Raw genomic sequence first — 12500 nt, forward strand, 5'->3', positions numbered from 1 at the left:
GTGGTTAGGAGCACTCCTCTGACAGGAGCCCGGGAAAGGCTTCCAGAAAGAGGAGAGGCAAAGAAAGTGTTACCAGCATTGGAGTTCTTGGCTTCCCCAAGATAGAAACCCCAGGGAAATTTCCAGACAGATTTTATTAAGCTTGTGCTTCAGCACAAGGGAGGCAGCACAGAAGAAAGGAAGGCCCTCCGAACTGGTTCTACGGCTGACTTGGCTTGGCCACTTTTATAAGCTGGGGACATAATGGGCCTGTGCCAAAAGGCAGGCTTCTTGAAAAAGGCAGGCTTGTGGAATTTTTCATTTCAGGGTCAGGGGACTTCCTTCTCCAGCTGCATTGCCCAGTTGTTCCCTGGTGTTCTGTGTGGGCAGGGCAGCTCACTACCGCCACCCCAGGAAGGTGGTGGAATAGTCACACCTTGACCAACTGCACTCATGCATCAGTAGTTTTAACACCTACAAGGAAGCAGACAGTTAGAGGGGAGATAAAATTAGCTACTTCTGTGTTTTTAAGTAGGGAGGGGAGGGGTGATGATATTCTTGCAGTCAGCTTATCTGGCTTCCCTTCTGGCCACCTGGTCTTAACTGGCTTCCTGACCTCTTGGTATTTTTTCATTCTGTCTCCTAAAGAGATTACTTGGTTGCCTACAGCTTAAAGCCTAGTTGGCCATTGTGACTGACTGTCCTTAGGATTCTGATTTTGTAACCTTGGGGCATTTACAGGCTTAGATTTTTATTTGCTTATGTAGGAAGCCTTAGAGCCACCTCAGTAATGGCCTCCTTGTTTAATTTAACACTACTAATAGCGCAGAGGAGGTTAGCAGCTAACTTCACCTGGGCAAGCCAGGGAATGCCACCTTGCAAAGGAAGTCGGAAGGGAGGGCCAGTCTGACAACGACAGTGGCAGGCCAGCTGTGTGTGACGATGCAGGAGAGGTTTGGGAGTGAGGAATAAGTGTAGGGAGAGGGAATACATTTGACCCTTGAACAATACAGGTTTCAATGGCATGGGTCCACTTATACATGGACTTTATTTTTTTTTAAGATTTTATTTATTTTTAGAAAGGGGAAGGGAGGGAGAAAGAGAGGGAGAGAAACATCAGTGTGTGGTTGCCTCTCCTGCACACCCTACTGGGAACTGGCCTGCAACCTAGGCACACGCCCTGTCTGGAAATCAAACCCACAACCCTTTGATTCGCTGTATGGCACTCAATCCACTGAGCCACACCAGCCAGGGCTACGTGGACTTTTTTTCAAAAAATACCTGTACTATTTTTGATCCACAGTTGGGAGTGGTGAATGCAGAGGGCTGACTGTATGCATTTTTTGTACCATTTTATAGGGGACTCAAGTACCCGTGGATTTTGGTATCTGCATGGGTTCTGGAGCCAATCCCCCACAGATACCAAGGAACAACTAAGTTTCTGGGGAGTCAAAAGTTATATGCAGATTGTTACTGCACAGGAGGTAGGAGCCCCTCACCCTGCATTGTTCAGGGGTCACCTGTAGTAGGGAGTAAAACTGGAGAGCTTTGAGAAGCCCAGGTCGTGAAGGGTCTTGTATGCATATCTGAGTAGGTGGTCTTTAATGCCACCAGGAGCCCTCGAAGACGTCATATGGGGGGACTGAATCTTCAGTCTTGGAAACTAGTGGGTGGATTGAAGGGGTAAGAACCTAGAAACAATATCTTAGCCCAGGACCTCTAGAGAGCAGGGCCTGAGGCAAAGATTCAAGTAGTACTAGTTACTGGGGTGGGAGGCACAAACCCAGGGCAGTGAGGCTGAAGGAAAAGGAAGTGGGACTAAGAGAAGTGCAGAAAATGTGGCGGAGCGTGTGACCGTGCTGGCTTCTGCTGGGGGGTGGGGGGACACACTCATGCAGCAGCGTGGCACCGGGCTCTGTGGACTCCCTGGCACCGGGCTCTGTGAGGAGGACCGCTTCCATAGCATACCTAGTGTGTAGAAGAGAGAAAACAGGGCAGTTTTGTTCGCCCTGCTCCCTTCTGTTTCCTGCTTCTTATCATCCCTGGTTCACCTCACAGGGATCTGGGAGAGTGTTCAGGAATGGAGACCCCACTCCCCCATCCCATGTAGTAGCTTCTTCCCATTCTGAGAGTGGAGGGCAGCCTGGCCGTGTGGACACCAGCTGAGGACCAGGAAGACGAGGAGCTCAGCTCAGAGATTAGGACAGTCATCCAAGCAGGAGGGGGTGGGTGCCAGAGTGAAGGGAGGAGGCTGGGTGTAGAGCAAGATCTAAAAAGTCTTCGTTCACTCCAGTCAGTAAGTCAGACCCCAACCTTTCAAGCAGTTCCATCACAGCAGCTCATAGTAAAGATCCGTGGCTAGTTTGGGACAAAGTGTACACTCCAACGTTGTGTTTCTTAAAACGTGATTCATCCTTGTGTATTCGTAAAATGATGGAGTGGACCAATTTCTGTATTTGTGGGGGAAGAGGTAGAAGCTACTACTTTTAAAATGATTTAAAATTTACGATAATCAAAATAAAGACTTGATCACAAGTGTCAGGACCCTTCGTGCTTAAGCGACAGAGGTCCAGATGTACCAGCGAACTAGTGGGGGCCAGAGTGGGGGTTGGTTGCTCTCAGAGTGCGGGGAAGGGCAGGGACACTCCGGGATTGAGGCGTAACTGGAACTGTGGCCCAAGACCTACCAGAACGTGAGCTCTCTCACGTTTGACCTTGTCTGAGCAAAGATGTTCATTTTCTCTGACTGGATCCTGACCCCCACGCAGCAGGACCCACACTTTAGCAGCCTGGTTTGGAGCTCACTGCTTTGCCCCTGCAGAGAGGGATGGAGTCTTCCACACCCACTCAGCCCTCTCTGGAGAGGAGGCCCACTGGCTCAGTGTCCACCAAGTGCTTTCCACAGGCCAGCCAACTCGGGGCAGGGCTGCAGCATTAGTATTATTTTAAATGGCAGGTCACAAGATGCCATGTGGAGGAGCGCTATGGGGCCCAGAATGCGTATGTCTGCAGTGGGGAGCAGGATGGTTGCTAGGGAGAAGAGTACATACTATCCACTGCAACCAAAAGCTCAGAATCCTGCCATTTGCCAAAAAGCATTCCTGCACCCCTAATTCACCAGCAAAATCGAAAAACTCCTGCTTCTCCAGTTCCACATTTTACCTCTCCCCCTGCTGTGGAATCACACCCTTGCTGTCTTAGATGGAAGAACTGTCTTATCTGAAGCTCTCTGTTCAAGCTCTGCCAGTCTTACTGCCAGTTCTGCAAATGGACCCTCCTCTGGCTGCATCACAGCAGCGGAAGACACATTGGGGACACTGCTCCTCTGCTCCAGCACGCGCTCTCCTTTCCCTCCACGTCTGGGTAGATTTCAGATCTCGTCGGTTTGATTGGTTGTGTTTAATGGGAATTTAAATTGGACTTGAGACTGAAGGCATGATGGGGCTGTGAGTTGCCCGCCCGGGACCTTTTGGAGGTTTCACTGATCACCCCAGATGGGTAGCAGCGTGCGGCATGCGGTGCTGGGGTACTCGGCGCCAGGCCCCTCTTGACTGCGTCTCAACAAACTTGTAGGTGATCATTTTTAGGGAGTAGGTGGTTTTCATTGACCTTGGTCTCTTAAGTCATGGAGGGAAAGCTTTCTGGGGCTGATCCTGCTCCAGTTCTTGGATCAGCAGAACACCTACTTCCCGAAGAGAGGGGGAGGGGCGTGCTACTGGCACACTAGGCCCTCCCATGGGAAAGGCAGGCAGGGTCATGCTGAACAGGGCCAGCACCCCACTTCTTAAACACAAAAGACGGCAATGCACATTAAAGAGAGAAGGGAAGGGGGTTCTGTGAACCTCTTTGTGGCAAGAACTGAGCCCCCAGTGTGGTGTCAATGGTGCAAACTCAGAAGTCCTACTGGCTACTTTCTGTTTTTTTCTTGATTGTGTATATTTTTAAGTTTTCTATCTTATTGTGAAATATATTAACTATAGTACATATACCTGCCACCCAGATCTATAGATGTTCTTATTCTGCAGTATTGTTCTTTAACAGAGAAATGATATTTCACAAATACCACTAAAGCTCCATCCACCTCCCTCTCTCCTTGCTCAGTGATTACTGTCCTGAAGCCAGTGCCTGTCATCTCCATGTATAGTTCTGTACTTGGCTATGTAACTGTCCATGTCTGAGACTGCTGTCCTTATACGTTATATTGAATAGTGTTGCTTCACATAGTTTCAAAAATGGCATTGCCATACAAATTCTTTTGTAGTCTCGATACTGCTGCTTACTTGTAGAAACCATATGTGAGCAACACCTTCTTGAGCCACAGAGAGATGTGTTAAAATGCTGGTTTTATTCATCTTGACACAATCCAGGTGAGCAAGGATCAAGAACTGAAGGGAAGGAGGCAAGTGTGATGTTAGGGAGGCGGAATCAGCAGTGGTTCCCGACTGGTTTGATGTGTGGAATGACAGGTGTGGTTCCTGGGTGGGCGCCTGACTGGGAGATGTCTGTCGCTGAGACTGGGAGCGTGGTGGGGTGGTGACACCACCCTGGGGTGAGAAGGTGTGACGAGCCCCTCTTTGACCTGTGGGGTTGGAAGCGCCTGCCACACACTGAGGTAGAGAGGCCCAAGAGGTAGTTGGATCTTTGGACCTGAAGTTCAGGCAGCGATTCTGAGCTGGAGATTCCTCTTCAGGTGCCTTTAGCATCCAGCGAGCGTGAGTACTGGGAAGGGGGCAGCTCGGGGTGAGTGGCCCCTCATCACCTTTACCTGAACCCCATAGCGTGGTTCACTCTCGCCAGGTTCCTACAGAACTGTGACAAGTGGTAACATGAGACCTGGTTGGGATCACCTCATGGCCATGGCAATTTCAAAGGTTAGAGTTGTGTTGGAAACATTTTTTTTCCTTCTAATAACCTGTTGTGGTTTGCTTTTCATGAAATTACATGAGTCCTCTCTGCAGGTAATTTCTGCTTTCATATTTTACCATGCCTTAATGTTAATAAGTTCATAGACTTTATTAGCTCCTGCATTACTTTGTATCTGCCTGAACTTGCCCCCTGGTTGTACTTCAAGGAGGCCTGGGGTTGCTAATGATACCCGTGTGTCCCAGATAGCATTCCCTACCCAGGCATTTGGTCTCAGAATCCCAACCTGGAGTCTGTCCTCAGTTGAGTGTTCTTCCCCAGGACAGGAGCCAGGTGAACCACTCGCATCCTCCTTCGTCACTCATCCCAGACCTGGTCCAGGGGCCTTTTGTGCATCTTCGTTCGTTAGCAGCTGGTTTTCACAGGGAAAAGTCTCCTTTTGCTTAAAGGAAAGATGCCTTCCCCCCTACTCCAGTCTCTACCAAAAGCCCAGTAAAATGTCCTGCCAGGCCTCCTTTTGGATGATGGGAATCCACTCAGAGCAGCTCAAGTGAGGGTGGGAGGCACAAAGAATTTGGGCAGCTGCTGCTATGGTGAAGGTCCAGAAAGACCCGGGGGGGTTTTGGATACGGAGCCACTGTGGGTGGGACGGGACCCAGGAGCAGCTCTGGGCCCTGGTCTCTTCTGTCTCTGCTTTCTTTCCTCTCTTTTCTCTTCCTCCTCTTCGTGTTCCTCTTCTTCTTCTTCCCCCTTCCCTCCCCTCCTTCCCCCCTCCCCTCTCCACCAGCCTCCTCTGTCATTGCTCCTTCCCCACCCTCTGTCTGTCATACTTGCAGGGTGATATCTAGGTCTCAGTCACTTTCTGGTCCCTCTTATTACCAACTCTGTCTCCTGCTTTCCTCCTTTCTCTCAGCTCTTACGTCATTCTCTTCCCACCTCCACCCCCCAAAACTGGCAGCTGGCTTCCTCAAAACTTGTATCTGGTCTATGATTGCCCAGACTCCAACACTGAATGACCTTTTTGCTCGAAAGCCCAGAGCCATCTGGCAGTAATCTCCCTGTGTACAGGATTCTGCACTCCCCAGAGAGGGTCTGGTTGGCTCAGTTCATCTGCCTGAGCCTGAACACACTGTCCCAGGCTGTGGGCCAGCTGAGGAATGGGCGCCCCCGGGTCAGACACAGCCTGGGCCGGCCATCCGTGGCATGGGGTTGGGTGCGGAAAGCAAGGTTTGTGGGGGTAGGAGTTACCAGGTAATAACTAGCAAAGAACAATGTCATAGAGCCCCTCAAATTTAACTTACCCCAGGGGGGAGGTGATCCTAAATTTGGCTCAAGCTCTGAATGGGAAGTCATGGTTTATAAATGGTTTGTAGTAACTTCTGCACTAATTCAAGAGTGTACATCTCTGATGGAATGAATTTAATATTTTCCAGCCACACTAAACATGGCATGAAATTAAACTTTCAGTCAAAGTGTTCGTTTTACTCACACAGCAGGGCACAGGGATGGATTTGGTTGATTCTGAACAAAGTCCTCCTGGAGAACATGGCCTGTACTGCTTTTCCAGTCAGGAAGGCTTTTGAAACACGTACCCCCAAAGCTGAGAATCCTTTGTAATATTCTCACAGGGCAGTAAATGGCAGAGGGCTAACCCTGAGCCCTGCTCATGCCACCACGAGGAGCTGCCCCCCATGGTCAGAACCAGGGCCCAGCCCCCCGGGCAGGCAGAGAAGTGCCGGCCTCCGAGCTCTGGGGCTGCCAGTGTCGCAGGCTCAGACGGGAAACCTTGCTCCACTTCTGTGCAACTGGAAGACATTACAGAACTTGAATCTTTCAAATTAAAAAGAAAAAAAAAAGCAGCCCATGAAATGCATTTTATGCATCTCGACCACAGGGGAACATGAAGAGGAAGGAAAGGGAGCCTGCCTCTGCTTCACGGGTATTTTCCATTTGGAAAATGTGCCTCAAAATTGAGTACAGAAAAGAGGTTTTGTTTGCTTCTAATAAAAGTAAAACTACTCTCGAATGTTTTGGGGCTCATCAGAGTTTACATTTAATCTTTTTTCCACCTTTGTCTACCTGGCTAGTCTTATCTCTCCCGCTGCCAAGTCAGTCACTGTGTACTGTGGGAAACTCTCTTCTCATCATGCAAATTAGGTGGAATCCTGTTCTGACAACATGAGTTAATCATCACTAGAAATATTGGCAAGAGCCAGGGATGTTTGCATTCCTCAGGGACAGCATAGCATCTCCGGATAAAGATTCAAGTTCAACTGACTGCCTTCCCTGGGCTTTCTTTCCCCCACCATGCTCCCCTGAAGGCAGACCAGCCTAAACCAAAGTGTTGGGTCCTTAGTAGTTTACAAAGTGAGGATGATACTCCAAAACAATTGGCCTTGAGTTAGCGTTGGTGTTCAGTAGTGTGTTGCTATGTAATATGCTTCTTCTTGCAAAACTGTTCAGTGGCCATGTGACCATTTTTACCCTGAAAATCCTTTAAGATTCCTTTTGAAAGAAATGTTAAGAGTTGAATTTCCAAATTACTGCTGTCTCCACATTAGGAACTTCTGACTCTGTGGCCTCTCCCATGTGATGGGTGGTTATGAGAGTGAAAAGAAATGAGAAACACCTTCTTGTGTCCCCTCTGTAGAATAAGAAACTCTACTTGGATATCATTCACACGTACATGGAGGTGCACGCTACTGTTTACGGCTCCAGCACAAAGAACATTCCCAGTTACGTGAAAAACCATGGTATCCTCAGTGGGCGGGACCTGCAGTTTCTTCTCCGAGAAACCAAGGTGAGTTTTCAGTAGTTTTGTAGAGATTCATCAGGGATACTGTCTTCAGGTGTATTCCACTGACACTAGAGTGGGGTCAGACTCGCTCGCCCTTTCTTCTCGGTGTTGCAGTGGCTCTTTAGGCCATTGCTGGGCGGTGCGTTTGGAGATGGGCTGGAGCTGACAAGTTAGCGCATGGTGGAATGAGGTTGCTACAGTTTAAAACATGCTTGCTGAGGTTTTACTCTGTGCCCGGCACCCAGCAAGGGGCTGGGGATAAGGTGGCAAACAGGAGAGGTGAGACCCTGTCTCAAGGACTAGACTTCCTGACAGATCAGTGGCTCTCACCGCAAGCCTGGGTGGGGTGCTTGACTCCAAGGGATCGGTTCCCCAGCCAGCTCTTCCTCACATCTCCTCATTTGGACTGCACACCGAGGAAGTCCAGATGAGGGGAAAGCTCCTTCAGGCTCGAGGAGCAGGGAGGGCAACAGGGGAGACGTGCGGGGGGAGAAACAGATGGGGTGTGAATACACCTGGCATTTGGGACAGACAGACAAGACTGAGAGTCAGGTGGTGGAGGTGGAGGGAGCCCGAAACCAGCCCAGCTAGTCTAACGAGTGTTGGGAAAGAGTGGAGGATAAAATGTGATAAGGGACTGAGGGTCTGATTATCACAGACAGAAACAGAGTTCAGACCACGTGGTGTAGGGAGCGGCGGGGGGTTGGGGGGCAGCCATTGGTAGAGGACTGTCCAGGGGTGTGATGAGTGTGTTGTTTGGACACCGTGGAGACGTCCACCCAGCGTCTGAAATTCTGCCATGGAAGTGCCAAATGAATGGATCAGAGTTTGGTTTTGAAGGATTGGTAATGTGCTGGGTAAGCTTTCTCATGTTTACTGTTAAGCTGTCATTTATGAATATGATAGATTCTGACTGAGCAGCTTCTATGTGCCAGGCCTCATGCAAGGGATTCGGGGTCCCCAAAACAAGCAGAGCCTTGCCGCAGGGTTTAAGTACAGGAGAAAGAAGCTCGTTATCAAGAGTGAATTTTTCAGCTCTGGCCCCCAACTGAATGTGTTTTCACTTCCAAAGTAGGGGAGAGAGGCTGAGTGGATGAACTTCTGTGGCGTAATAGGGATTTATACTTATGGTGTGATATTTTGATTTTGGAAAGTGCACTCACACCTGCTGTCCTGTGTGATTCTCACAACAGCCTTCGGAGGTAGGCAGGGCAGGCGCTGCTGTTACCTTTCCTGTGAACGTGAGGAAACAGGCCGGAGCATTCGGCTTGCCCTCCGTCACTGTGGTCAGCTCGAGGGTGGCCGTAACTCATGAGTTTCTTTATTGGAAAATAAAGCTCTGCTGGCCCTCAACTTATCGACGTCATGAAGAAACACTCACATTTAAGAACATTGCATGGACACTCCCCAGACAAAAGAATACGCATCTCTTTTCTGCCTCAGTTTCTCCACAGGCAAATGAACGTGTTTGACCATCTCTACCTCCCAGCCATTTGTGTAATACCATGAATGAAACAGTTGGATAAGTCATTCATCTCCTTGGCTGAAGATGTGGTTGCTTTAATTAGGATTTTGTTTCCTCCCAAGGTCATCTGTAGCCTGATGACCGTGGCTGGCAGGCCTGAAGTGTGTTCCCAGCTATGCTGTGTGCTTCCCTTCACCTTCTCTCCTAGGTGATATTTTGGAACTATTAGCATGTGCGAGCCCTCATTTTACTTTCCCCACAAAGACTGTAGGGAAAGTGTAAGCTCCTTTAAAATAACCTTTGGCAACACTAGTTTTCAGCAGGATGTCATTACCGTCTCACACACTTCTATTAACCCGGCGTCATGAATGTCATACTCAGCCTTGCAAGTTTTAAAAGAATTCTCACTTACCTACCATCCATTTACCCTGTGAAAGAATGGGAAGCAGACTGAGGCTGAGGCCCCCGGTAACTAAGGAAGGAATAGGGAAGAGGCCTGGGAGGCCCAGGCCACCCTGTCAGGGATTGCCTAACAACCAAGGACTACAGCTTGAATTTTGAGCATGAGAAGCAGTGTATTTTTCCTTGAAAAACTGGTGCTTTCAGAGGATGTCCGTGGTCTCATTTTGTATCACCTAGTCATCTGTCTAGAATATACTGAAGTACTTCACATAGAATTATGGCTAAAACAGTGACAAATATGATGAAAATGAGGCAGTGTATTGCTGAGATACCCCCTGCCCCTTATACCCAGAGCACAGCAGCAGGCACTAAAATGAATGAATCTTGGGCTTTGAAATAATGACACTAAAGACCAGTCAGGCTTTGCATGTATAACCCTTTCTGCCTCTAACTCCTTTCTCTGTGTCTCTGAGCAATTTAAAAGCAATTTATTCCAATCCACATTGAAAGCGGAGAACTGAAGATGCAGAGAAGCAAATGTCTGCAGAATGAATGGTTTTCAGGCTCGTTACTGGAGAGGAAAGCAATTCTGGCGTTCCTCGAGGTTTAGAGACATAGAAATGATTGATGTTTAATCAGCTTTTGACTCATTATTTTTCTTTATGAGCCATCTTTGAATCTCTGCACCAAGCCCAGCAAACCCTCTGCTCAGCAGAATTTTGTCCTGGCCTGTCATTTGTGGCTCAGGTGTCATTAGCAGACTGCAACTGCAGGGAGCCTGTGAAGACAGAAGGAATTCAGTGTGGCACTAAAGCCAGGCTGAGAGAGCTGGGAAGTCATGGAATATAAAAGACTCTTCTAATAGGCATATAAGTTAGGATGAATTAATTATTTATCAGAGGGCCATAGACAAGTCATCAAGCCCAGCAGACTCCAGGGGTACAGCTCAAGCCAGCAATAAGCACTGCTTTGGGTGGCTTGTTTTTGCTTTGGTTTAAGTCCCCATCTTTTTTAATGTGATTCTTCCTTCTCCTTCCTAATTTTAACCTCTTCATGCCCACCCCCCCTGGTTTTACCATGGCAGCTCCTTACAGAAGGGGGCATTTAGCATCCTCCTCTGGGGTGGAGGAGCGTTTGGAGTGAGCCGGAACAGGTACCTCTCCTTCTACAGCAAATGGCGAGGGCAAATTCTGTTCCTGCACCCCTTCCGTACCCAGGCCTCTGGTCAGTCCCCCTCTATCCCGGGATCGTGATGCCCTATTTCCTTGCCATGTCAGCTCATTGCTTATTTGTAGGGCTCACCTAAAAGCCTGGGAAGGGTTGGAAGGTGTTCAGTGTGTACTGCTCCGTCCCACCCTCAAGTCTGACCCTCCCCCCTCTCCCCAGTCAACCATGACTCCTTCCCACGAGGTTGCACAGCTTTTCTCAGAAACCGAGGGCTGAGACAGCCGCCACCAGGGGACCCAACTCAAATAGTGCCTGGCTGTAGAAGGCCTTCAGATAATTAAGAATGAAGGAAGGTGTCAAGATGAAATCTGTTCACCATTTGGGATCTCAGGGTCATACCCTCTAGGAGAGATTTCTTGCTTTTCTCATGAATCAGGCACCCAGGTCCCTAAGATCTCCCCAGCAAGTGACCTTTCCTTCTGATACTCCTGGCCTGCCCGCCTGAGAGAGAGCCCAGGAGCTCAGCTACTAAGACAGCAGTCCATGTTCCATTTGTTTCAGATACTGAAACACTCACCCTCGGGCAGTCTAGCGCATGCATCCTAGTGACTAGTACCTAAAGTTATTCTCTTTCCAACTATATGGGGAAAACTTTCCATATACATACAAAGTCTGTCCAGAAGGTATCCAGCCACTAATATGAAAAATAGGGGTGTTTATTGAAGATACAAGAAACAGTGTACATAGGACAGTGATGCCTCAGTTCATGCCAAAGTAGTCACATTGGGACCTCACACAGTTCTCCCACTTGCCATCAGCTGCCTGGTTGTATTTCCCTGAATCTCATTGACAATCTGAAATGTCTTCCCTTTTGAAGGTGATTTTAGTTTTGGGAAAAGCCAGAAGTCACAGGGTGCTGAATCTGGGCTGTAGGTGGTCTGAATCACCTGAGTGATTTGGGTTTTTGCAAAAAAACTCTATACAAGATGTGATGCTTGAGCAGCCACGTTGTCGTGATGAAGCTGCCAGTCACCAGATGCCCATGGTTGCAGGCTTCTAAATCATCTGAATAGTTTCTGCAGAGAAGTGTTCAAGCGGAGCACAAAATTTGGTGCAGATCCGTTGCTCTACTCGCTCATTTGAATACATGGCCATGCAGTACACGTGCTCATTCAATGGCGTTTATGGCCCCCACTGACTGGTACAGTGAAGTTTTCACTGTTCATGCATGAGCATTCCAGCCCACTCCTCTTGGCTGCCAGGTTACATCAATGTTGTGCAAACAGTTCTTGTTATATTAACAATCATTGGACTTTTTTCCCGACAGACCTGGTGTATTCCCCTCTGTCTTCCCCTCCCACATGCATGTGTAAAATGAAGAGTGTGTAGAGGTTCGGTCAGTAACCTCTGGCTTCAAGAACAAAAGCATATCCCCACATCCAAATACACTCAGATTGGTACAGCATCTCCTCATAGAGACACTCGATTGCTGGAAAAATCTAACCTACTAGTATTTATCCTTTTTCTTTTTTTTTAAAGTGTTTTTTATTATGCTCTTACAGGTGTCCCAATTTTTTCCCCTTTATCCCCGCTCCACCCTGCCCCTCCAACCCTCCAGCATTCCTCCCCTTCATTCATGTCCATGGGTTGTACATGTAAGTTCTTTGAGTTCTCTGTTCCCTATACCATTTTTTATCTTGCCCCATCTATTTTGTGCCTACCAATTATGCTGCTTCTTCCCTGTACCTTCCCCCCATTCCTCCCTTCCCCCTCTTCACCGAACTCCCTCTGTGTGATGTCCATTTCTCTGATACTGTTCCTGTTCTC

General features: G+C 48.5%; 1 protein-coding gene across 5 annotated transcripts in view; it reads left to right on the plus strand.

The window, feature by feature from the left end:
• The window catches only part of MGAT5 (alpha-1,6-mannosylglycoprotein 6-beta-N-acetylglucosaminyltransferase), a 358323-nt gene that overhangs the window by 291984 nt on the left and 53839 nt on the right, over nt 1–12500 (plus strand). For all 5 annotated transcript variants that reach the window (XM_037068662.1, XM_037068737.1, XM_037068872.1 and 2 more), the window contains one exon: nt 7493–7642. In XM_037068662.1, the coding sequence (XP_036924557.1) occupies nt 7493–7642 (150 nt within the window). The remainder of the gene's footprint in view (nt 1–7492; nt 7643–12500) is intronic.

Source organism: Sturnira hondurensis, unplaced genomic scaffold, assembly GCF_014824575.4.
Source record: "Sturnira hondurensis isolate 20B ecotype Veracruz unplaced genomic scaffold, ASM1482457v3 Scaffold0000256, whole genome shotgun sequence".
NCBI lineage: Eukaryota > Metazoa > Chordata > Mammalia > Chiroptera > Phyllostomidae > Sturnira > Sturnira hondurensis.